The sequence below is a fragment of the Mytilus edulis genome, chromosome 1 (genome assembly GCF_963676685.1).
Source record: "Mytilus edulis chromosome 1, xbMytEdul2.2, whole genome shotgun sequence".
Lineage (NCBI taxonomy): Eukaryota > Metazoa > Mollusca > Bivalvia > Mytilida > Mytilidae > Mytilus > Mytilus edulis.
The window spans coordinates 47,877,776-47,905,645 of NC_092344.1; the positions used below are offsets into that span (position 1 = coordinate 47,877,776).

The following is a 27,870-nucleotide window of genomic DNA, read 5'->3' on the forward strand; positions in this document are numbered from 1 at the left end:
TTAAAGGAAAAAATGGTGGGTTGAACCTGGTTTTGTGGCATGCCAAACCTCGCACTTTTATGGCCATGGGATATATAACATCAAAATGACAACACAGGACTACAATATAAATAAATTGGAGAACACAATTGACAAAGAATCACACGAACAACAGCCAACAAAAGGCAACAAGTTCAAAATTTTAATACGCCAGAAGTGTATTTTGTCCACACAAGACCTACGTGCGACGCCCAGATACAAAAGTTTGAAAGCCGAAACGAGTACAAAGTTGAACAGCATCGAGGACCAAAAGATCAAAAAGGTTGTGCCAAAAACTATTGTTTGTCTGTTTGTCTTTTTCATTTTTAGCCATATGGCGTTGTCAGTTTATTTTAGATTTCTGAGTTTGACTGTCCCTTTGGTATTTTTCGTCACTCTTTTATTAAAGAAAAACGCTTAAGGTACCGCTTTTCCAAGAAAACTAGTACTTTTTGCTATGCAAGAGATTATACAATTTTTCTACTGACTTAAATTATGTGAAGATCGATGGTATAGTGGTCAACTTAAATACTACTAAATAACGAGGCCCAATTTGTGACCCGGCATGACGTAAAACGACGAATCAAAGAATTCAACTTGCTTTAATTAAGTAACGTATCTGCGATGTCGCTGGTGTGTGTTTAGTGTCCTATAAAATAACATAGACCTTTATTTCCATGTACCATCTTCAGAAAATACCAAGGTACAATTCAAAACCTTATGTTGAATAAATTAGAAAATACCATGCATGACAAAAAGAAAAAGAAGAAAAGTAAGAACATTCGTTGACTGACATTGACTGTTATAGTTGTCCAATTTATACAGATTTGGCAGTCTTTAAGTCATATTGTTTATTTTTATGTGACATTTTTCGAATTTCTGTCAAGGCAAAAAAAATATCTAAAGAACAAGTTATAAAACAAAGCTACTATACTTCCAAAGTTAACAAGCAATTTTCAATTAAATGTGTCAGGACAAGTGATGAACACAATGGAAGTATGTTGTGGCATGACATCACAAGAACACTCACACACAAACAGTATCATTAATATACAATTTATCATTTGAAGTGTCACACGTTTTTGATCATACGTCTATGTTTTTTGGTTTCTCAAACTGATGGGGTGTTGTCTCATTGGCAATTATACCACATCTTATTCTTATAGCATGGCTTTTTGCTACTGATTGAAAAATATGTTATTTGACCGACCATACATTTCGTAAATATATATACATTTTTTTACTTACATAGTTAACAACTCTAAGATAACGGCTGCGTCGATACATATTACAATTGAATTGCAAATTCCTTGTAAGACTTTCAAGCAATACTATCACGTGTGTACTAAAAAGGGTGCATCTATCTATTTTGTTTAATTTTGAAGACCCTATAATGGTTAGGTCTCAATAGCACTTGTTCTATATTATGGATATTGATTGCAGTTGGAATATAATTATTTGTGGGTTGTTCATCGGCCATAATTGATGGCTTGTTTATTTCCAAAACAATTTGGCCCAAAATGAGATAGGAATTGTCTGCCCTAGAAAAAAGTTAATTTACTGTGCAGAATCTGTGATCATATTAACAGAGCAAGTCTATATAGAAAAAGAAGATATGGTATATATGATGTCCAATGAGACAATGTCTTCGCTAGAGACTAAATGACACAGAAATTAACAACTAGTATACGTCACAGTACTGCATTATATCATCAAAACACCTGGAGAAAGATGTTGCTTTGTGGTTCCTTAACTACATTTAGATATAAATAGCGAACCAGATTCGAATTTCAGAATTCAAAATACTGTAACGATAACCGAGCGGTCAGGCTTTGGTGTTAACTATAAATATTGGAACCCTTAGTGTGTTGCTATAAGAATGGAATATATGAACTAAAGTTATAACTGGCGACTCTTCTTTGGTAACGTGGTATTCAGGTAGATCTACAGTTGGTTCTGTATAGGTTTTGTGGTACGTTGTGGTATTCTGATAGATCCACAGTTGGTTCTGTATAGGTTTTGTGGTACGTTGTGGTATTCTGATAGATCTTAGTTTGGTTCCGTTTAGGATTTAGTAGTTTGGTTCCGTTTAGGATTTAGTAAGAATAACAGACTCGTCGAATAAATATCAACTTGTATTTACGTACAATAAATATCAGCAATTCGTACACATAATAAATAACTTAAGTAGCAGTATTCTAGTTTAACAAATAAATACCTTACTTTATTAGAATATCGTAAAGAAAATGGATAGCGGAACTATAATACATAAATACCTAGAAAGTTTACGAACAAGATAGTTTGGTAATCGGCAAATGGTTACGGAAATTCAATGTCAAAAGATAACGTTTCTCTCGAGAAGTATTTCTCTAAATACAACTTGTTATGGAACTAACAAGCAAAGCCAACATTATACGGAAATAGTCTGGTTATTTCTGATTATTCAATCGCTTGGAATTAGCGTGTGTCACTTGCCCAGGGTAAAGTCGTACTGAAGCCTTTTTGGCTTGCTCCAATGTATTTATACTATGGTAAAATATTACCTAAATGGTTTACCATTTACCAGTGGTGAAAAATACCTAAACTACCAAAACCGGAATTGGTAATTACCAAAATAATGTTCGGAACGATTGGTAAACGTTTATGTACTTCATTTGATATGAACAATCGAGGGGAGTTCCGAATATAAATTCAAAACATGGACGTTAAGAATAATAAAAAGTTAACAATGTTTACACAAAGTTGTACAAGAAATATAAAATAAAAACAGTCAATAAACGGTAAGGTTTTAACAACATCATCACACAATTTTAGGGAAAACAAGTTCCATTTCAAAGAACCCCCATTTTGTTACAATACTATAAATCTGAAAAAAGAATATGAGGCATGATTAGCAATAAGACAACTCTTCACAAGAGAACAAATCACACATAAATTAACAACTATAGGTCACCTTTTGGCCTTTAACAATGAGCAAAGTCCATACCGCATAGTCAGCTATAAAAGGCCCCGAAATGACAAATATAAAACAATTCAGACGAGAAAACTAACGGCCTTATTTATGTACAGAATAAGAAACAAACGACAACCACTGAATTACAGGATTCTTACTTGGGACAGGTAGGTCCATACAGAATGTGGTGGGGTTAAACATGTAAGCGTGATCCCAACCCTCCCCTAACCTGGTACAGTGGTGCAACAGAACAAATTATCTGTATTTACAAATTTTAAATCTGTTTACCGCATATTAATATTGAAAACATATGTATCGGAAGATCATGACGACTATCATATACCAGTCGTGAGCTAAACCCAGGTCTCTGACACAGTTACATTTAAACTCTATGAATACGAACAGCAGAGGATGTATTAAGTCTACTCCGACTAGGAAAGCAACGCTTCAGTGTCAAGGATCATGTTACCTAAAACGAAAATCTCATCCGATCATTATAAACGTAAATTACCACTTTACCTCTAACAAATGAACTAACTAAACGCTTGACTAACGTATAGCTTTAGCAAATAGAGAGTTTTTTGGTATGAATCCACTGGGTCTAGGGGAACGTATATACTCCTGTTTCATCATTATACATGTATAATATTCCGCCTAAAACATAATAGTTTTGAGTTTAAACATATTTCATTTGCTTACATATGCAAAAAAGAATGAGACACAAGTTAATAAAACTTATATAGTCTTATATAATGGTAAACATAACCTTTCCTGCAAAGACTGTGAAATTCAACTGTCAGTGTGTTGCTTGTTCTTTACTAGGACGTTACTGTTTTTGAGTAAACATGACAATTTTCCGGAAAAAAACCCAACAAAAAAACGTTTTTAAGTAACTTAGATAAAGCTATTTAATTTGTCACTCTTCATGCACATGATGTGACCAAGAACGCGTATTTATCTACTGGGTGTACATGGCACTGGAAAACGCCAATTTTCGCAGTAAGTCAATTATAGATTAAAAGTATCTACAAAATCGACATTTTTATAAGAAAAAGATTGATGATTTTGAATCTGACAAAACAGTAAGCGGGATCCGGGAATCAGAATTGACGATTTTATGAGCTTCAGTCCATGCTTGGAAGTTGCCCTTGCTTATATAGAAAATGGTGGATTAAACCTTGTTTTAGCTAGCTAAACCTATCACTAGTAAAGAACTCTATTATATTGAGGCAGCAAGGCAAACAAATTTAAAAGGTTTAAATATCAAAATTTGGGCTAGAGCAGTAAACACATTGTTCTAATCTTAATTAATAAAAAAATTACTATCTCAACAAAAGAAAAGCAAAATGACATATTATAGACACTCTATTATAGACAAAGTTCATTAACAAAAATGTAGGACAAATGTGACGGGGCTTATTAGGTCTTTCCACTTTTCCGTGGAAAGACCTATTGGATTTCTTCTGATTATTAGGTCTTTCCACTTTTCCGTGGAAAGACCTATTGCTTTTCTTCTGATTATTATTATTAGGTCTTTCAACCTTTCAGTTGAAAGACCTATAGGTTTTGTTCTGATTATTAAGGTCTTTCCTTTTACTAAAGGGAAAGACCTTACTGTATTTCTTCTGATTATTATTATTATTCTTCTTGTTCCGCCAAACTTTGACAAAATTTCCCTCCGTAACCGTAAGACGTGTCGCTTTCATGTTCACACTTTGTCTCAGTGTCATGAATACCTATCCGGAACTCACCCTGTGAGTCGAAATATTTTGTCGGTTCGGAGTAATCCCTCCGAAACCCAAAAACCTTGTTATCGTTCCAACACCGTAACCGTAATAGGTAGAAAAAAAATGAAGGGTGAAATTTGTTCAGGACCAGACCCCGGTTCTTCGTTACATTTGGATCGAAAAGATTCAACGACTCATTGGTAGGGTTATGCCCCTATGAAAATTAACCGGTGTCGGTTGGCCACCAAAACTCAGAAACCGTAAGTCGTAGACACATAGGATCTTCACCAATCATCATCATTTCATGTATCTTTAAAAAATACCTCAAGGTCAAATTTGTATGTTGACCTTGACCTTTGACCTATCACCTTGTTATGGGATAATCTCAGAAACCATTATACTTACAGAAGTTTTAAATGGTGGAAAATGTTTGGGTCATTATGGCGCAACTTTGTTACATTTTGACCAAAGAGATTTGACCTTTCTATAAGGGGCATAACCCCTGTTTTAGGTTTTTGAAAAGACAAAATCAGCTTTTACTATATAACCAAAGGTCCTAGACCCTTGGGGTCTTCAGTAATGGCATTGGGGACCAATGACCTTGACAAAGGTCAAAGGGTCAAAGGTCAAGGTCATGTCCCAGATAGCGAATTTAGTGTTTTTAACCTTATTTAAAGGATTTTTAGTGTGTTTTCCAGCTTTTTAAGGTTGACCTTGACCTTTTCAATACATTCTACGTCTGTTGGACTATGTATTTTACATTAAAAAAGGAAAGACCTCTCAATTGTTCAAGAACAATTGACAGTTTAATTATTATTATTATTATTATTTTTTTTTTTCTTCCGCCAACTTTTTTTACCTTCGCTGTTTTTTTGTTTCGCAAGATGTCGTTTAGATATTTGAAATATGATATCGAACAGTTTATACGCTTTTGAAACCAACTCTGCTTAACCGAATACTTTCCCATATAAGAGTTATCTCCCCGAACACTGTTTTTATTGTTATCTCTAAGGCTTCGCAACCGTATAAGAAACCGACAAATTTATTTTTCCAAATTGCTCGTTATATCCTCAGGATGTTCTGTTTCATTTGGACCGAAGCTATCCGGAGACTCCATATGAGAGTTATCCCCCCTTTTATATATGATATAAGTGATTTGCATTTCTAACTGGTAAACCATAAGTGATAGAGACCTAGGGTCTTTTGATTTAAGATCCTTGGTCCAAAAAAATGAAAATTAGGTCAAGGTCAAAGGTCAAGGTCAAATTTTAAATTTTGATTTTGGCTTATTTTCACTTACTTCATTAACTTTATAAGATTTCGACAAATTATTTTTACTAAATTGTTAGTTGCGACATGTCGTAACTCATAAATTTTGATTGGAAGGGTGCGTAGACAATAAATGGGAGTTTTTGCCTCTCTTATATTTAGAATTATGCGTAAAGTGATATTACTCATGAACCATACATATTAAGGAACTAGTGTCTTTTGATTCGAGATGTTAAGTCTATGACCTTGAAATTGAGGTCAAGGTCAAAGGTTAATTGGACGTTCTAGATTTTGACCTTTGCTTTAAATTCATATTTATACATCATAAAGCCATAGGAACTGACATTTTTAACTGAATTTTAATATTTTCATGTCAAAATAGATCTTTATTAGTTGAAAGACCTTCAATTGTTCTTTGAACAATTGGTTTTTAATTTTATTTTTTTTTCTTCCGCCTAATTTTTTTCCTTCGCTGTTTTTTTGTTTCACAAGATGTCGCTTAGAAATTTGGAATATGATATTGAACAGTTTATACGCTTTTGAAACCAACTCTGCTTAACCGAATGCTTTACCATATAAGAGTTATCTCCCCGAACACTGTTTTTCTTGTTATCTCTAAGGCTTCGCAACCGTATAAGAAACCGACAAATTTATTTTTCCAAATTGCTCGTTATATCCTCAGGATGTTCTGTTTTATTTTGACCGAAGCCGTATCAAGATTCCATATGAGAGTTATTTCCCCTTTTGTATTTGAAATTTTGAAATGTATTTTAAACTGGAAAACCATAAGTGATAGAGACCTAGGGTCTTTTGATTTGAAATCCGTGGTCCAAAAAAATGAAAATTAGGTCAAGGTCAAAGGTCAGGGTCATATTCTAAGTTTTGATTTTGGCTTATTTTCACTCATTTTCATAAACCTTATAAGATATCGACAAATTATTTTTACTAAATTGTTAGTTGCGACATGTCGTAACATAATAATTTTGATTGAAAGGGTGCGTAGACAATGACTGGGAGTTTTAGCCCCTATCATATCTAAAATTATGCGTAAAGTGATATAACTTATTAACCATACATATTAGAGACCTAGGATCTTTTGATTTGAGATCCTCAATTTGTGACCTTGAAATTGAGGTCAAGGTCATAGGTAAATTTGACGTTCTAGATTATGACCTTTGCTTAAAATTCATATCTTTACATCATTAAGCCATAGGAACTGACATTTTAGACTGATTTTTAATATTCTAATATCAAAATAGATATTTACTGGTGGAAAGACCTTCAATTGTTCTTTGAACAATTGGTTTTTAATTATTATTTTTTTTTTTTTTCTTCCGCCTAATTTTTTTCCTTCGCTGTTTTTTTGTTTCGCAAGATGTCGCTTAGATTTTTGGAATATGATATCGAACAGTTTATACGCTTTTGAAACCAACTCTGCTTAACCGAATACTTTCCCATGTAAGAGTTATCTCCCCAAACACTGTTTTTCTTGTTATCTCTAAGGCTTCGTAACCGTATTAGAAACCGACAAATTTATTTTTCCAAATTGCTCGTTATATCCTCAGGATATTCTGTTTTATTTTGACCGAAGCCGTATATAGATTCCATATGAAAGTTTTCCCCCCTTTTATGATTGATATAAGAATATGCATTTTTAACTGGTAAACCATAAGTGATAGAGACCTAGGGTCTTTTGATTTAAGATCCTTGGTCCAAAAAAATGAAAATTAGGTCAAGGTCAAGGTCAAGGTCATATTCTAAATTTTGATTTTGGCTTATTTTCACTCATTTTCATTAACCTTATAAGATATCAACAAATTATTTTTACTAAATTGTTAGTTGCGACATGTCGTAACTTATAAATTTTGGTTGAAAGGGTGCGTAGACAATAAATGGGAGTTTTCGCCCCTCTTATGTTTAGAATTATGCGTAAAGTAATATTACTTATGAACCATACATATTAAGGAACTAGTGTCTTTAGATTTGAGATCATTAGTCTATGACCTTGAAATTGAGGTCAAGGTCATAGATTAATTGGACGTTCTAGATTTTGACCTTTGCTCCAAATTCTTATTTAGACATCATAAAGTCATAGGAACTGACATTTCAACTAAATTTTTAATATTTTCACATCAAAATAGGTTGTAAGTGGTGGAAAGACCATCAATGGTTCTGTGAACAATTGGTTTTTAATATTTCTGATTGTGTTTGTTTTGGGACTATGTCATTATTTTGGATCTGTGTACCCGGGATCTAATATCCATCTTGCCCGTTAATATTGGGAACTAGCTATAGTAAAGTTTCTCCGTAAGCTCAGTGTAAGAAATGTCTGTATGTATAACGAAGTCTGTATAATGTTCTCGGAATTATAACGAGATATATATAAACCATTATTATCCAATCGGAGTTTGGAGATAAAACATTGCAGTGTCGGATCAAGAACTTATCATAAAGGGGGGGGGGGGGGGGCTCACTGACTGACCTAAGGGGCACACTCCAGTCATGCTTCAGTGACATCCTATATAATCAACCACATTTTTCCCAAGAAAGGGGGTCCATGCAGGCCCCAAGACCTCCTGGATCAGCCTACGCATTGCAGTTCAGTTTGAACTTACTACAAAAAACTCTTAGAGTGTAGAAATCTCATACATCATATGTTCAAGGAGATAGACTATTACTCTTGAATATAAAATATACCTATTATCACCTATCTCTATTTTTATCAGACATGATATGATATATTTTACGAAAAATCTTTATGGAATGATAATTGAATATGTCAACATATATACTCATTTATTATATAGCCATTAATTCCACCTAATAAAATACATGCAAGTATTAAGTTACAAGAAACAAAATTATGCCCCATTTTCGGGATTTTGTTAAAACAAGATCATCATATTTGTACTTCCCAATGGAAATTCCCAAAAAAGTGTTATTGTATTTAAAGTATGAAAAGGGAGATAATTCATACTGTTTTGACTGGATAAATTAATGATTCAAACTGGGATTAACCTCTCATCTATAAATAGCCATGATATAAACAACACCAATAAATACAGTCAAAACAGGAAATATTTTTAGATCAAACAGGTACAATAGAACGGCTACTACATTTCAAACAGGTATGTAATGATTTATACGTTAATACGATCACAGGACTGAGGTAGTACAATGTAAATAAAAAAATATACTTGATAAGATACGTAACACTGATTTCGTTGAATATAACAATATCGACATTTTTACTGCTGACAATGTTGTTTACAATTTGTATTTTAAGTCCTGGATCATAAAATTGCACTTAAATCTTAAAAAAAAAACAATTTAGAATTTTAAAATAATTTGTAAATTCCCCACTTTCTGAAGGGTACTATTTAAGGTATTATGTTTCCTTCAAAATTTGAAATCCAAAACCAACCATCCCTGTACAGAAGTAAACACTGCATGAGGGCCATGAGAGTAAACAATGCTGTCCCACCTTTAAATTAATGCGTATTAAATTGTTAAAACAGGAAGACTTCCTTTCCTTTTTTTCCTACATTTACGCGTAATTTAGTGAAGTAAAGAATTATCGCAATAACGTAACGTGCACTACTGCAAATATATTTTAAAACAGATTTTTGATAGATAAAGCGGTGATAAAAGATTAGAAGAGCCGAGGTTTGTATACCTTAAATGCAGTTTATATTTACATAGTATATGCCTATGTATATGTCTTTGATATACATTTTCATTTTAAGATTATCTCTTTAAGAAGGAAAGGGTTATTTGGGACTCTTCAGTGTAGGACATTATTCTTACTGACGGTGCTTGAAAATTTTAATTAACAAACGAAAAATTTCTATTATATATTTTCCTGCTGGTATATTTGATTATATAATATGATATAATTTGCAAGTGTCCGTTTGACTATGTTTGATGTATGAATATGCAACTATATCAAGTGGGAACTCCGACTTTTATAAATCAAATTTCTGGTATGCATTAATTACACCAGTTCTCGTACTAAGCACTTTGTTGTAGCAAAAGTTTCAATTTCGACGGAGAAATCCAGGTATAAAAATGTCAACCCTATATCTATACCATTGAAAATGTTTTCTTACTTACACATGTGAATTTAGAAATTGGATGTATATTCTTTCGATAAGTTTAATCTATAAATTAGAATTTTTACATGTATATTCGCCAATATTTTATAGAATGAATGATATTGTTAAAAAAAATGCTGATTGCTTAACACCCAGTAACACATATTTCATTAATAGCCAGGGCTTCGTCTTAATTTTATTCAGCGAAGGTACGGGGATGGTAAGGGTGGATCTTAATAAAAAGTAGAAAGAAAAAACTTTATTTTGATCAAGATTTCATGTTCCACCGAACATTGCAAAGTGAATAAGCGAAGATGAAAATTAATGGTGTCCTTATAATTGACACATTTTTGTTTTAACTTTTTTTTTGTTTGATTTGCCAGAAAGGGCAGTATCATGCAGCGATAGTTAATGAAAGTACCTATGTTTAGGTCAACAATTTATACGATACATGTTATCATGGTAATGACATAATTTATCTGTTTTCAGGATGGCTTCAAATATCATAAAAGAAGATGTACAGCTGCCAAAAGACTTTCAGAAATGTCTGGCATTTGTGTTGTACAACGTTTTCACGAAAGAGGTAATATATATTACCTACACGTTTTTAATTTGTTGTTATACGACCGCAAAAACTAAAAACTTTTTGGTCGTATATTGGTATCACGTCGTCGTCAGCGTCGTCCGAAAACAGATGATTTCCGGAATCATGACTGTATATCATTTTATATTTTAATATTTTATGATGTATTTAAATAAGTAGTTATTGTTGCAAACTCCATTAGAAATTTGAATTGAGATTCTTTTTGGAATAAAGGAAAGGGGGACGTAAACAAAAATGGAGGGGGGGGGGGGGTACAATTTTTCTCATTTCAGATTTCAGAAATTAAAAAGAAAATTTCTCCAAATACTTTTTTTGACGGGATTAATATTCCACGGCATAGCGTATTGCTCAAAAACATTAGACCACATTCATTCTGTGTCAGAAACCTATGCTGTGTCAACTATTTAATCACAATCCAAATTCAGAGCTGTGTCATGCTTGAATGTTGTGTCCATACTTGCCCCAACTGATCAGGGTTTCGACCTCAGCGGTCGTATAAATCTGTGCCCTGCGGAGCATCTGGTTTAATTTATATACTACATGTATGAGCAAATTCATCTTTGTTTACGTAGAAATACTTTTGCATACATTAATGTCAGATTTTTTTTTCATTACCAGAAAAACGCCACTTAAATCCCGGCAGCTTAACTTAGATTTTAAAATTCTTATACTTAAATATAATCAATGTAAAGCGATAAAGTTTTATAAATTATACTTTATCGCGTTACATTGATTGCTATTTTTACATGTATTATGTGATCGACTAATTGTTATCATCTTCAAGTCTAGTGGAAAATAGTTCTGGCATATTCAGGGCGAAAACAATTGGTGGTCTTTTCGATTAATGTGGACCTGGCTTACTGATGAAAAACTCCGCCTACCACTGCAAATGTTTTTAAACGTGCAGAGAGCGCGACGTTCTGATTGCACGAGTCATCGAAATAGCAGCTCAATTTTCTAAGTGGCTGTGACTGTGTGTTTATGTAAACCGCAATGAAAATTCATACGATGCCCTTCTTTACTATAGATTTTATTGCCAGGTTGAAGAAGTTAATATAACCATATTCTTTACCATAAAACATTGGCAACATCACCTTAGAAGAAATTATTTGCGAAAGTGAATCTTTTGGGGGAATATTAGTTTTAAATAATTTAAGGTTGTCATAGTAACAAAATGATTGCATGTTTTAAATTAGTCTATTTGTATATATATTAGAGCCCAGGTGATCGTGTGGTCTAGCGGAACGGCTGCAGTGCAGGCGATTTGGTGTCACGATATCACAGTAGCATGGGTTCGAATCCCGACGAGGGAAGAACCAAAAATTTGCGAAAGCAAATTTACAGATCTAACATTGTTGGGTTGATGTTTAGACGAGTTATATATATATATATATATATATATATATATTCAGACGCAGACGTACTTATGAATATAATTATTTTCTGTGACTGTATCTTACATTAATTTGTAGGATCCTTTACTATAGATAATTTAGCTGATCTGTAACAATAACATCTTCATGCCTTATATATCATGTACTGTAGTACGCCGCTAGATTAAAACTGACGTGGAAAGGTAACACATGGCCAGCGAAAGCCCTTTTTTTGAGAGCACAGGTGGTCGTGTGGTCTAGCGGGACGGCTGCAGTGCAGGCGATTTGGTGTCACGATATCACAGTAGCATGGGTTCGAATCCCGGCGAGGGAAGAACCAAAAATTTGCGAAAGCAAATTTACAGATCTAACATTGTTGGGTTGATGTTTAGACGAGTTGTATATATATAAATAACAAGTCAAAAAGGGTACAACATCACCATTAAATAACGATAAAATGAACAAATATTAGATATTTCGGATAACAGATATCCTTCTTCAATAATAGCACGATGTCAAATGAATCATGTAAATATATTCAAACTGAGAAACTTTTTCTAAATTTTTAAATTTATACAATTTAAGCAAACACCACAGACGCTGGTACAATTTTAAAATTTCCAAACACGGCGCAAAGATTACAAAGATATGCCAAATGAAAAAAGTTATTTTCGATGTGAATTGGCACAACTCTAAATTTCCAAAGGTTGTGATAGATGTTATAACTGCATTGAGGGCAGTCCTCAAACAAAAAAATCAAAAATGTCCTAACCGATCCAAGTTGGTATAATATTTCAAATTTGACAACGGTAGGGCAATTGCAACAGAAACTACATATTTAAGCCTTCCAAACGAATAGCAGTCTAATAATGATTAGAAAAATAAGTTTTATCTAATGAGGTAAAATAATTGAACGTGGCTACGTACTTATACATCCATCCCGAATGAATGGAGCCCTGTAATTTAAACTGGTATTTAAAAAAAATTTCGAACTGTAAAGCCAGTACTAAGGCCGGAGTTACTGGAAACAAGTGATGATAGGAAAATGAGGGACTCATTCTACGTTTTTTCATGTATGCCCTCTCGGGAAACTGTCCGTAACTTTCTTATCCAAAATCTTTCCCGAGCGAGTCGACCTTCGACCAACCCTCGTTGTGGTCTATGATTGTGATGGTAAGGTTTTTTTAGATCAGCTTGTGTGTTCCCAGGTGATCTCAAATGACGACTTACGGGAAGGTCGGGCTTGCAAGTGTAGTCACTTCGATGACCATTCATGCGTTTGTTGAATGGCTGATATACATATATATATATCTCAGTATGACATTGCACGTTGCGGCTCAGTGTAAAACAATGAATTTTTATTAAAGAATTTGGACCAATCTCACACGATTCAATTGTGAATCTGCACGGAGATTCAGTGGCATTCCACATAAACATAATAAATTATCTATATAAACATATTCATTTTCAGGAATGCGAAGAATACATACAAATTGCAGAGAAAAAAGGTTTTGAAGTTGCACTTCTGAATGCTGGAGATAGGTAAAATACACATGTAATATATAGCAGTGATTGACATGTAATTTTCTTTTACACATAGTGGGTATTGATAGATGAAATTCACTTTTTGAACCGTAATATCTGAATTCGAAATTCATCAAATGTTGCACAAAAAAGTAAATTAGTCTGGTAGAAGAAGATGAACGAGTTAACATGACGTCTATCATGATGTCATTCTATCTATAGCTGACATAAAAATAAGAAGATATGGTATGATTGCCAAATTAGACAACTATCCACCAAATTTCAAATGAATGTTTAAAACAATTACAGGTAATCGTACGGCCTACAACAATGCGAAAAGCCCATACCGTTTAGTCAGCTGTAAAAAGCACCAACATAAAAATTTGAAACAATTCAACTGAGAAAACAAACTAATTTATAACAAAACAATTTACGCCCGCAAAATTTGACAGACATGAACCACTGAAAATGTGACAGGACTAAACATGTTGACATCTAGCATTTATTTACTGTAATCCTCTGAATAGTAGACGGGCGTTTCCGTCAAAAGTACACAATCTTGTATAAAACAGATTACAGGGAAAGTGCATGGCTATATATACATCTTTCTTCATAAAATCGTATAATAAACATTTTGTATTATTTAGAGATTTGACAAAATCTTCAAGGGTACATCAACATAGCAAACTGTCTTGTTAAATAACATGTATAAAAATACAACAGCTGTGATTATTTACAGACAAGTATTAGCCACAGATGTAAGAAATAGTTCAAGGTGTATATGGGATACCAAAGAAGAGGTTGATAAGATATGGAAAAGAATCAAAGAATATGTTCCTGATGTATGGTGTCACAGAGAGGTCATGGGATTGAATGAAAGGTGCAATATTTTAGGAAAATTTATTATTCGAAACAACTTTTTTATTATTCTCAAAAAATATATTTGAAAAAGGAAAGATGTGGTATGATTGCCTATGAGAATCTTTTGCATGCACACATTAAACTTTTTTAATTTAATTTTATGTGGTCGAATTTTTATATCCGTTCTTTGAAACTATACAATTCTGACGATCAAAACTTTATCGTGAATGTAAAGTCGCACATGTAATTGCATGACTAAATTTGGAATAAACTATAATAACTGATATTATAGACATTGCGAGAATATTTATCTATACTATTGTGAATATCGGATATCATATAAAGACCATTTTGTAATTGAACAGAATGATAAATATGTTAATATATTAGTTAAAATAAAAAAAGGCACAAGACTGACTGTTCGGCCGATGCCTTTAAAAATAGAAAATGTCACAAGTAGGTACCGCGATCATTTAAACAACGCAACCCAACACGGATAAAATTCATTTTAATGACAATTTTTATGACGAGGTTAACAAACAAAAGCAAATGTTCTTTTCTGATTATTTTTTGTTTGTCATTACAAGTCAAAGTTGAAGCTCTGTTAAAGAACGACAATTGTAATACAAAGTAAGAAAAAGTAAAAACTAGAAGTAAAAAATCGGAAGCAGTTTAAAAATTAAGATTACAAAGCTTTTTATAGTTAATCAGATGTAAAATCAATAAAAAAAAAGTATGAGTAAATTCAAAGTTCAATACCGAAACATTCACACATAGACTTGTGAAACACTTTTGGACCGCCCAGTTTTTGTCGTGTGACGCATATTTAAGGTCGCATTGGGACCGTCTATACTTTGATATCTTGAATTGGAATACTCTTACTCGTATTGAAAAAATTAAATTGACGACATAACCTGAACTCTTATTCTACACGTAGAGTGTATACATGTATTAATATTGTTATACAGTCATTTGTATGCCCAATCTAGGGGAATTATGTATTTCGGTCTGTATGTCCGTCCGTCCGTCCGTCCGGCTTTATATTTAAGTCTTTGGTCAATGTATTTTATTATGAAGTTGAAGTCCAATCAACTTGAAACTTAGCACAAATGTTGCCTATGATATGAATGCTAAATTAGAGTTTTGACCCCTATTTTACGGTCAACAGAACTAAGAAATTGATAGTGCGAGTAGGGCATCCGTGTACTATGGAAACATTCTTGTTTTGTCAATTTTAAGACGAAGTAGCACACGGAGCAAAGGTCTAAAATCATTTTACTTTTTATTTTCTAGATTAAGGATTCTTAGATATGATCCAGGCGAATATTTCAGGCCCCATTATGATGGCATGTACAAACGAAATAATGGAGAGAGAAGTTATGTAACGGTACAGATCTATCTGAACGAGGTAAAGCATACTTTTTAATTATAAATTACCCATACACTGTATGTCCGAGTGCCCTAAGTAGTCGAACTAATATATCTTTACCCTGTCAACACCGAGGTCGGGAGTTCGAATTCAATTTGTATTGTCACAGTAACGACATATCATGAATTGCATATTTGACCGAAATTTTCAAATTCATACATTCTTTTTGGCAAAATTAATCTTAAATGCAAGAAGTCTTGACCCATTATTTATGTATGTGCCTGTCCAAAGTCAGGAGCCTGTAATTCAGTGGTTGTCGTTTGTTTATGTGTTACATATTTGTTTTTCGTTAATTTTTTTTTACATAAATAAGGACGTTAGTTTTCTCGTTTGAATTGTTTTACATTATCTTATCGGTGCCTTTTATAGCTCACTATGCGGTATGGGCTTTGCTCATTGTTGAAGGCCGTACGGTGATCTATAGTTATTAATGTCTGTGTCATTTTGGTCTTTTGTGTATAGTTGTCTTATTGGCAATCATACCACATCTTCTTTTTATATATTGAGAAAAAAGTAAAATTACAAAAATACCGAACTCAACATGCTCAATGAAAATTCAAAACGGAAAGTCCCTTATCAAATGGCAAAATCAAAAGCACACCAAACGAATGGAAAACAACTCATATTCCTGACTTGGTACAGGCATTTCCTTATGTAGAAAATGATGGATAAACCTGGCTTTATAGCTAGCTAAACCTCTCACTTGTATGACAGTCACATACCATTTCATTATACTGACAACAATTTGTGATCAAAACAGACAGACTTAATAGGTAAAATGTAATAAATTAGGGTACAGCAGCGTTTTGCATTTGCGCCGATCTGCATTTCATTTGCGCCGATTTTTTCTTTCATTTGCTCTGGGTTTTTTTTTCATTTGCGCCGATTTTTTTTACAGGTAAATTACAGGTGAAATGATATAAGAAGATGTGGTATGAGTGCCAATGAGACAACTCTCCATACCAGTAATGTTATTTTCATTTATCTTTAAAGACCTCTTCCGTTAGCGAGTTGTACATTATGAATTGTCAATCATAACATGTATATAACTGTTTTCTCCTGCTTAAAATCAAGAAGTAAAAACCTAAGATATTTAGCACTTTGTTTATACTAAAATGACGAATCAAAGATATATGTACAGCATTCAGTTTGTCATCAGAAGGAGCGGAGCGTCAGACAATGTCAAACGTGAAGCAGGCATCGATTTCATTTAGGGAAGCAATGGTTACCCGAAACATTGGGATAGCCATTTACCAATTGCAGTGTCACTTGATTTGTCTTTATACTCTGTGCTCAGCCAATGTAAAAGTATGAACTTACCTGTAACTTACCTGTAAATCCAATTAGGAAAAAATATAAAATCGGCGCAAATGAAAAAATGAAATCGGCGCAAATGAAAGAATGAAAATTTTCAAAATCGGCGCAAATGTCATACGCCCAGTTAATACATTTTTTTTGTACTGTGTAATAACCTTAATCACTATAAAACATAGATAAACTAAATGACATATACGCAAAAATGAAAGACAAGAATAAAAAAAAAATGACTTTAGTAAAATATGTATAAATACCGAGTCACGCCAAAAGGATATTACCTAAAATGGAGAAGCCATGAAAGATGTCATTTAAATTGTATTAATGGATAGGTACTAATTTGAGGTTCAAATTCAATGGGCATCATAAGTAGCTTATAAGAAATTGTAAAAATCTTACAAAAGGAGACAACAGATTTCATTGATAAAAATACGACGCAAAATCTGACACCCCGAGCGACACTTTATATTTTGATGAATAACAGTTTTAAAATTTTAAAACCAATTGATTTTAACTAAGAAACTGGTATTTGGTATAAATCAATGAGAGGAATACAATTCTATATAAATGATACGGAGGGTAGCTGTGGACAGTAGTTTTTTTTAACCGAAATTTGCATATAAAGCCTCAAAATCTGCAACACGGAAAACAAGGGCGAGGTGTTTGAGAATACTAAGCACTGAAAACGACTGCTTCTGGTTTCAGGAAATAGATTATGTTGCGGTTCCTTCCGTGCAATACATTATATGGTACTGAGAGTTCTAAAAATAAGAAATTTTGATGCTTGAACTTACCTTGTTACTTTTTCGTCGCTTCAAAATTGCCACCCCATGTCAAACATAGCCGACACCCCGCATGTGGCGTTCTACAACGTGATTATGCAAAAGTATATCTACCGTACATTTTTTAAATAACAACTGTCTAATTAATAGAAATGATAAGGTAAAACCGTATATTCATGTATGAGATAAAATACAAAGGTAACAAAGAAACAGGCCGGTAACAACCGTTGCCGGATAGTTTTTCTGCACGAGTAGTCAGGTCAAGGTCCGAGGCGATAGCCGAGGACCTTACCCTGACTACAAGTGCAGAAAAACTGTTCGGCTGGTTGTAACCGGCTTGTTTCTTTTGTTTCTTTTGTTTTTTATCTGACTTGTACGACGTTTGAAGAAAGTAATAATACTTTTAGCAAGACTAAACATTTGAGAAACTTCGATAGCCATAAAGCAGTAAATGTAAGTTATAGAAAAAACACATTTTGTTTTCATTTCCCTTCAACCGAGATTTTTTTCAAGAAAAAAAAAATCAGGAATCTAATAATTTGATAAAATAAAGAACCATTTCCAGTAAAAGATAAATAAAATGCAACTTCGTAAAAGAGTAATATACTAAAGAAATATTTTGATGAAAAAATGTGGGATGTGCCATTCCAACCCCCATTAAAAAAAAACGTAAAAATCGCGCGTTTGTTGCCAAATTCATGAATTTAATATTCAGTTGTGGGGGTCGCAGGGGTTGGAACAACCCTTTTTTGGACGATCAATGCATTTAGATTGGGACATAAAGTTGGAACCCCCTCCCCTTGTTTTGTCCTGGATTTGGACCTGGATCCGCCACTGATGTAAATTCGATAACAATATAAATGTATCAAAAAAATGAATTTCCTACTTCATTAGTGAATTAAATATTTATGAAAAAATGGATTTTGTCTTAATATTATATATATTCAGGCATATACTTTGATTTTTTTTAAATTCATGCTTGTCTCTAGATCTGCAAGTGTTGATCGGGATTAAACACGTGTTTATATATGATCCAATCGCAGCTTACCGCCCAAAATGGATGACATAAGTTGAATGATTTTCTTCTAGATTTGCTGCTTATTTGGACGTGTATTACATGAACACTTTTTGTTTACAGAATCAATCGTGCATTGGTGAGTTGATAGGGACTTTATCTTTTGATATTATATTTGATTTTTATTGACTAATTTCCTGTCTTATTTTTATTGAAATATACACGTCAGTATCATCATTTCTTCACATTGTCCAAAATACTATTCATGTCCATATATTGAAGAAAACATTTATTGACCGAATATTTTGCTTCATAAAGGGGGCGGTATGTTCTTTTTTGAGTATATTAACTATTTATTTTTCAACGCCATCACCGAAGTGTTTTTGTTAAAATTAGCACTTTTAACGGTATTCGGAAAATCAGGATTCATGCAAAACATTAGTTTGTCATCTGCTTTACCATAATATATTTTTTCTCATAAAATTTGGGATCAAAATATCTATTAGGAGAAAACCATACCCCCCCCCCCCCCCCCCCCCCCGTTTTGAAGTTAAATGTCTAATCCCTTAGTGTATTGATATGAAATTGAATAGTATTTAACTGGAAAGGTTTGAAAAAAGATATTGATGCTAATGTAAATATTTTGTTCAATAAAAAGACAGGAAATAAGTCGGTGAACCAAAAAGTTCACATCTAATTGAAAGTTAAAGTGCCCATGAACTCACTAATCATGCACGAGTGATTCTATTCATAAAAAGTGTCCGTGTAACAACTAATAAGAGTCCGTGTATCGTCTAAAAAGGGTCCGTGTAACACCCGTTAATGTACTGTTTTTCTATAGCTCTGCGGGGGCAAAGTCGTACAAAAACGATACATTGCATGCTTATAATCAGCTGTTCATCTTAAAGAAATGAGATCAAATTCAGTTATGTATGATGCAATCAAATAAAACAAAACATTATTGTAAAACACCCATGTAAAATGGTTGGCTATAGTGCCTAACAAGATTTTGTGAGGTAGACGAAATTGACTTTAAAACGATCGTATTGACTTTTGATGTGCAGAAATAGGCAGATCGGACATATTTTGACTTTAGTTACTTACTTCTTAAGTTTGGGATTAATTGTAATCAACATATTCCAATGAGACTGAAAAATGCTTTTTTTTATTATGATAAATAATAATTTTACCTGCCGTAGTCGTGCGTAAAATATATTTCGGTATTTCTCTTACGAAAATGACTTGTTTAATGGAACAAAACATATTATTTGTAAACTTTCTCTTTACTCTTCACAATAGGCTTTTAAAAAATAACCTTTCAACTGTATATTACGAAAATTTTGTGAAAATCGAATAAGTGGCAATTCTTACCTTTCACACCTTAACTTTCATTGATAAAACATAATATTGACTCGTCCGGTGTCCAGTTTGAAGGTCATTTTAGTTACCGTACACATTCATGCACGTTCTAATTAATCAATTGTCATGTATGAAAAGCATAAACAAGTTTGAAGGTAAACAAATAACAACTTAATCCAATCAAATTGCCTACGATTCAATAACAATGACCAGTCCACATCATAAAAATGTATAGGGGTAAACTGGGTAGGGAGAAAATGTCAGATATATTAAGTTCATTATTTTGCAATAACGAGTAAAAATTTGTTAATCAATAGATTTGTTATAATATTTCATAAACATGTCGTTATGTATTGGTATAGTTTTTGGATCTTTCATTAGCGTATTTAAGGCTGTAGAAAGTTTGGCCTTCAAAAGTCAACATAATCATTGACTTTATAAAGAAAATTCGCCTTTTTAAAACATTGAATGTTTCACAAATAATACGCGACAACAAAGCAAAATCATTTCTTAAAACACTGCAAAAAAAATAATTCTGATTGATGCAGTGGTATTGTCATAAATTGCACTGGAGTGAACAGTGGTACATCAAACGTCGAATTCCCTCACACAATGTTATCACACACTATAGAACAATTTGATATGCAAGTAATATTTTAACGAGATTCGTTTAAGTACTTTTTTGATTTACAGGGTTTTGAAGGTGGAAGTACCACATTTATAGGAAATCGTATAGAAGAACGAGTTGAAGTTGTACCAAAAACAGGTATCTTTTATAATAAAATCAAAACAAGAGAAGAAAAATGACAAAATTTTATGATTATTCTTTTAACAACAGCTTTTAATATTTAATATGCACCTGATATTCAGAGATATTTATTTTGAAACGGCTGAGCTAGACATACAGAACAGGGGCAGATACGGGCTTTTGAAAAGGGCGTTATTCTATAAAATTATATTTTCAAATCAAAATTGATGGGATGGGGTGGGGGTGTTGGAAGGCATTTGTCCTCTACGTTTTTTCATATGAATCCACCACTGCATTCGCTAGATATTTAGAAATCATAAAAATTGTAACTAAAAGCAAGTAACAACTAAAAATGAATGCATAAGTTACCCCCAAACATGAATTAGATGTTCTGCAATGTTCTTTTCAATCCAATTACTATATCTTGAGGGAAAGACGGTGTTTTTTTTTGCAAAAAGGGAGTTGGGGGTAAAGTAAGTTTAAGTTGGGGTACTAGGGACAATTTGTGTTTTCAAGATTTTAGAATTCAAAATAAAAATTTCTTCACATATTTTTTTTGCCAAAAAGAAGGGGAGAGGGGGGGAGGGGGGGGGGGGGCAAAATATATATATTTTTGGGGAAAAAAGTGTGTTGCAAAAAAGCATAATCAATTCAAGTTCTTTGACTACAGTTATTCTGTGACAGAAACCTATTATGTGTCAAATATTTAATTACTATCCAAATTCAGACCTGTAACAAGTGCGAATATTGTGTCCATTTTCGTCCCAACTGTTCAGGGTTGGACCTCTGCAGTCGTATTCCGGCGAAGCAATTTATTATATTCTGTCCTAGATTTTAAACTTGATGTTATTTAGGTCTTTCCACTTTTCGTGGAAAGACCTTTTGTGTTTCTTCTGATTTTTAACCGGATTTTTGTGACAAAAATGTCGGTTATTGATTTGGGGATGTACGGCGGTCGGGCGGGCGGGTGGGCGGGCGGCAATCAAATGTTGTCCGTGCATTAACTCATGAACCGTTCAACCAAAGCTTTTAAAATTTTAATATGTTATTACTGACAACTATACGAAGGTCAAGTTCAATAATGGCGATTTTGACTTTTACCGTTCAGGAGTTATGGTTCTTGAAAGATTGAAAAATGGAGTTTCCAGTCGTGTTTGTGCATTTACGCATGAACTGTTCTACCAAAGCTTCTCAAATTTTAATATGTTGTTACTGATGACAGAATGGAGGTCAAGTTCAATAATGACGATTTTGACTTTTACCGTTCAGGAGTTGTGGTTCTTGAAAGATTGAAAAATGGAGTTTCCAGTCGTGTCCGTGCATTTATGCATGAACTGTTCTACCGAAGCTTCCGAAATTTTAATATGCTGTTACTGGTGACAAAATGGAGGTCAAGTTTAATAATGACGATTTTGACTTTTACCGTTCAGGAGTTATGGTTCTTGAAAGATTGAAAAATGATGTTTCCCGTCGTGTCCGTGCATTTTCTCATGAACCATTCAACCAAAGCTTTTGAAATTTTAATATGATGTTACTGATGACAAAATAGAGGTCAAGTTCAATAATGAGGATTTTGACTTTTACCGTTCAGGAGTTATGGTTCTTGAAAGATCGTAAAATGGCGTTTCCATTCACGTTGTTGCATTTACTCATGAACCTTTCAATCTAAGCTTATCAAATTTTAATATGTTGATACTGATGACAAAATGGAGGTCAAATTTGATATTGACGATTTTCACTATCACCATTCATCAGTAATGGTTCTTGTGATATTGCCAGGACACAAATAAATGTTAATAAATCCGGTTTGCTGTCGTTGTGACAGCCTCTTGTTTTCTTTCTTTCTTCCTCTGCCGTCTGAGATGCTTTTTTGTCTTACAACATATCAAATGGATTTTTTGGCCAATGATGTTGTACAGTAATGGGGATTCAAAACTCACCCTGTGTGACCGAACACTTATTCTTATGGGAGTTATCTCCCCATGTCCCCTTTTTCTTGTTATCGCTATATCTCTCTAAAACCGGAAAAGATTTTAGCAAACTGTTTTCACCAAATTGTTCGTCTACTCTTAAGAATAATTTGGTTAATTTTGACTTGAGTGATCAGAAGACATCTTATGAGAGTTATTTCCCTTTGAAAATTTACGATAGGCGATTTGTTGGATAAATTCATACGTTATAAGTCGTAGAGGCCTACAGTCTTTTGATATGAAGTCCTTGGTCCATTTGAAGGAAATTGAGGTCAAGGTAAAAGATCAAGGTCATGTAATAAATTTTGAATTTTGCTTTTTATCGTTATTCCAAAGAAACTGTGACAGTAAATGATATGATATCTTTGCCAAATAACTGTTTACAAAAAGGAGCAACTTCAACCTATTTAAGTTGAAGAGTTTTGGTTGACCCTTATAGGAGTTTTCTCCCCTTTTATATTTGAAATCAGTATTTCTCCACAACCATGCAAATAATTGACCTGGGGTCTTTTGATTTGAGTTCACTGACCTATGACCTTGAAATTGAGATCAAGGTCGAAGGTCAAGGTCATGTTATAAATTTTGAATTTTGCTTGTTATCCTTACTTAAAAAAAAACTGTTTCAGTAAATGATATGTGTTCGCCAAAAAACTGTTTACAATAAGGCGCAACTTCAACCTATTTAAGACGAAGAGTTTTGGTTATGTATTTGAAATCAGTATTTCTCCACAACCATACAAGTGATTGACCTGAAATCTTTTCATTTGAGATCACTGACAAATGAACTCAAAATTGAGGTCAAGGTCAAAGGTCAATTGGACGTTTTAGATTATTACCTTTGCTAAAAATTCTTTCTGGTTCATTATTAAACTTTGGTGATGATTCAAAATTTCATTTATGAGTTATTGAGTATTTTGTAAAAAAGGGGGAGGGGGTTTTTACATGTCGTGCCGTATCTCAAAAACGTTTTATGATCATTGCTTAAAACTTTACGCACTTCTTTGTTATATTAATCTTAAGATCTGTATACTTTTTGGTGATGACTCAAAATTTATTTTTGAGTTATTGAGTATTTTGTAAAAAAGGGGATTTTTTTTACATGTCGCGCCGTATCGCAAAAACAATATTAGATTATTGCTTGAAACTGTACACACTTCTTTGTTATATTAATCTAAAGATCTGTATACTTTTTGGTTTGAATCAAAATTTTATTTTAGTGATATTTAGTTTTTTGTAAAAAAAGACAGGGTTTGGGGGGGGGGGGGGGGGGGGGTCACATGTCCCGCCGTGTCTCAAAAACAATAAATTGTTATTGCTTAAAACTTTCTCATGCCATGGCTAAAAATAGAACATAGGGGTAAAATGCAGTTTTTGGCTTAAAACTCAAAAACCAAAGCATTTAGAGCAAATCTGACAATGATTAAAATTGTTTATCAGGTAAAGATCTATCTGCCATGAAATTTTCAGATGAATCGGACAACCCGTTGTTGGGTTACTGCCCCTGAATTTGTAATTTTAAGGACATTTTGCCGTTTTTATTCGACCGTAAAAATTTTAATTTTTCGTCGTATATTGCTTTCACGTTGGCGTCGTCGTCTGCGTCGTCGTCGTCTTGCGTCGTCGTCGTCGTCAGAATACTTTTAGTTTTCGCACTCTAACTTTAGTAAAAGTGAATAGAAATCAATGAAATTTAAACACAAGGTTTATGACCACAAAGGGAAGGTTAGGATTGATTTTGGGAGATTTGGTACCAACATTTTAGGAATTAGGGGCCATAAGGGTCCAAATAAGCATTTTCTTGGTTTTCGCACTATAACTTGAGTTTAAGTGAATTGAAATCTATGAAATTTTGACACAAGGTTTATGACTACAAAAGGAAGGTTGGGATTGATTTTGGGAGTTTTGGTTCCAACAGTTTAGGAATTAGGGGCCAAAAAAGGGCACAAATAAGCATTATTCTTGGTTTTCGTACAATAACTTTAGTATAAGTAAATAGAAATTAATGAAATTTAAACACAAGGTTTATGAACACAAAAGAAAGGTTGGGATTGATTTTGGGAGTTTTAGTCCCAACAGTTTAGGAATTAGGGGCCAAAAAGGGGCCCAAATAAGCATTATTCTTGGTTTTCGCACCATAACTTTAGTATAAGTAAATAGAAACCTATGAAATTTAAACACAAGGTTTATGACCATAAAAGGAAGGTTGGGTTTTGGGAGGTTTGGTCTCAACAGTTTACGAATAAGGGGCCCAAAGGGTCCAAAATTGAACTTTGTTTGATTTCATCAAAAATTGAATAATTGGGGTTCTTTGATATGCCGAATCTAACTGTGTATGTAGATTCTTAATTTTTGGTCCCGTTTTCAAATTGGTCTACATAAAGGTCCAAAGGGTCCAAAATTAAACTTAGTTTGATTTTAACAAAACTTGAATCCTTGGGGTTCTTTGATATGCTGAATCTAAAAATGTACGTAGATTTTTGATTATTGGCCCAGTTTTCAAGTTGGTCCAAATCGGGGTCCAAAATTAAACTTTGTTTGATTTCATCAAAAATTGAATAATTGGGGTTCTTTGATATGCCAAATCTAACTGTGAATGTAGATTCTTAATTTTTGGTCCCGTTTTCAAATTGGTCTACATTAAAGTCCAAAGGGTCCAAAATTAAACTAAGTTTGATTTTAACAAAAATTGAATTCTTGGGTTTTTTTTATATGCTGAATCTAAACATATACTTAGATTTTTTATTATGGGCCCAGTTTTCAAGTTGGTTCAAATCAGGATCCAAAATTATTATATTAAGTATTGTGCAATAGCAAGAAATTTTCAATTGCACAGTATTCAGCAATAGCAAGAAATCTTCAATTGCACAGTATTGTGCAATAGCAAGCAATTTTCAATTGCACAGTATTGCGCAATAGCAAGAAATCTTCAATTGCACAGTATTGTGCAATAGCAAATATTTTCAATTGCACAGTATTGCGCAATAGCAAGAAACATCTAATTGCACAATATTGTGCAATAGCAAGAAATCAATTGGAGTTATCTTTCTTTGTCCAGAATAGTAGTTGAATCAACTTAAATCATTGTTTTATACAATATACAATGTATATTCACCTTTACTACCAACTGATAAATTAAAACAATCTTTACCATTCAGTGATAAGCACTTTATTTTACATTTTAATATTCTATGATGTATTTAAATGAGTAGTTATTGTTGCAAACTGCATTAGGAATTTGAATTGAGATCAGTTTTGGAAAAAGGAAAAGGGGGATGTGAAAAAAAAATGGGGGGCGGGGGGGGGTTAAATTTTTCTCATTTCAGATTTCATAGATAAAAAGAAAATTTCTTCAAACATTTTTTTGAGAGGATTAATATTCACCAGCATAGTGAATTGCTCAAAGGCAAAAAATATATTTTAAGTTCATTAGACCACATTCATTCTGTGTCAGAAACCTATGCTGTGTCAACTATTTAATCACAATCCAAATTTAGAACTGAATCCAGCTTAAATGCTGTGTCCATACTTGCCCCAACTGTTCAGGGTTTAACCTCTGCAGTCGTATATAGCTGCGCCCTGCGGAGCATATGGTTGGTTATTATCTTGAATATTTATATAGATAGAGATAAACTGTAAACAGCAATAATGTTCAGCAAAATAAGATCTACAAATAAGACAACATGACCAAAATTGTCAATTGACCCCTTAAGGAGTTATTGCCCTTTATAGTCAATTTTTTACATTTTTCATAAATTTTGGTAAATTTAAAAAAAATATTTTCCACTGTAATTACTGGGCCAAGATCATTATAAATAGAGATAATTGTAGCAACAAGAATGTTCAGTACAGTTACATCTACATACACGCCACCATCACCAAAACACAATTTTGTCGTGAATTTATCTGTGTCCATTGTTTAATATGTACAAAGACCAAGGTGATCGACACAGGCTCTTGAGAGCCTCTAGTTTTAATTTCATTCTTATTATCGAGGTGGACAGACCTTCAATTGTTCTCTGAAGAATTGATTTTTAATTTGTTTTTGTTTTAGGTTCCGTACTTGTCTTTGAACATCCTATACTCCATGAAGGGTCTGAACTTATTGCTGGAAGAAAATATGCAATAAGGACTGATGTTATGTATTCAGCTACAATATCAAAGCCAAGGAAGGCAACAGATACAGAGACAGTCCAAAGCGAATCAGACACTCAGCTTTTACAAACCACAGGGAGTGTTCAATCAAGTGAAACGTCGAAGGATCTTTCAACAACAGAAAATACAAAGAAAAAGTCGAATTTTCTTAGTAAACTATTTGGGTGAAATTTTTGTGATAGAAAGCTACTGTGATTTTAATATTCGCCCTTCTTCATTCTTCATTTGTTCAGGTTTAAGAGTATGGTTATTGTCTGAATCTTCTGGCGCATGGGGTATGCAATATAAAAAGCGATCAGAAACGCCATTTTTGATGATGTTGATGATAGTATTATCTTTTCAAGGTACATTCATATCCTTTTTGTATCCGTGATATATACATCTTGTATTTTTTTTTTTATGTTTTTGCAACTGTTTAAATAATTCATAATTGATATTCAATTATATGATGTTAATCTTTTTAATGTTACTCGTTGTTCATGATGTTGTTATTAATTATAAGCTCAAAGTTTTTTTTTTTTTTATTTTGTGTTATTTTTTTATGTGATATTTAAGTATATGTTCGTTTCATTTGTTTTTAACCCTCCATCAAATTTAATATATTTAAGTAGATGTATTTTAAACTATGTTTTATTGCTTTATATTAAAGTTAAAGAAAATGAGTACATTTATTTAATT

At 33.1% G+C, this 27,870-nt stretch overlaps 2 protein-coding genes across 6 annotated transcripts in view; both read left to right on the forward strand.

The window, feature by feature from the left end:
• Positions 1-27,870, forward strand: part of LOC139484313 (uncharacterized) — a 458,860-nt gene that overhangs the window by 311,778 nt on the left and 119,212 nt on the right. The gene's annotated exons all lie outside the window — the stretch shown is intronic.
• Positions 8,968-27,851, forward strand: LOC139484285 (uncharacterized). 5 transcript variants are annotated; one of them, XM_071268026.1, is made up of 8 exons: positions 8,977-9,095; positions 9,590-9,633; positions 10,551-10,644; positions 13,510-13,580; positions 14,302-14,442; positions 15,717-15,831; positions 21,016-21,088; positions 27,092-27,851. In XM_071268026.1, the coding sequence occupies exons 3-8, from the start codon at positions 10,552-10,554 to the stop codon at positions 27,358-27,360; spliced, it is 762 nt and encodes a 253-aa protein (XP_071124127.1). In that variant the 5' UTR covers positions 8,977-9,095; positions 9,590-9,633; position 10,551; the 3' UTR covers positions 27,361-27,851. The 5 variants fall into 5 exon arrangements, with proteins under 5 accessions (XP_071124123.1, XP_071124127.1, XP_071124134.1 ...); XM_071268033.1 differs by having other exon boundaries at positions 9,012-9,095; positions 9,601-9,633; XM_071268022.1 differs by lacking the exon at positions 9,590-9,633 and having other exon boundaries at positions 8,968-9,095.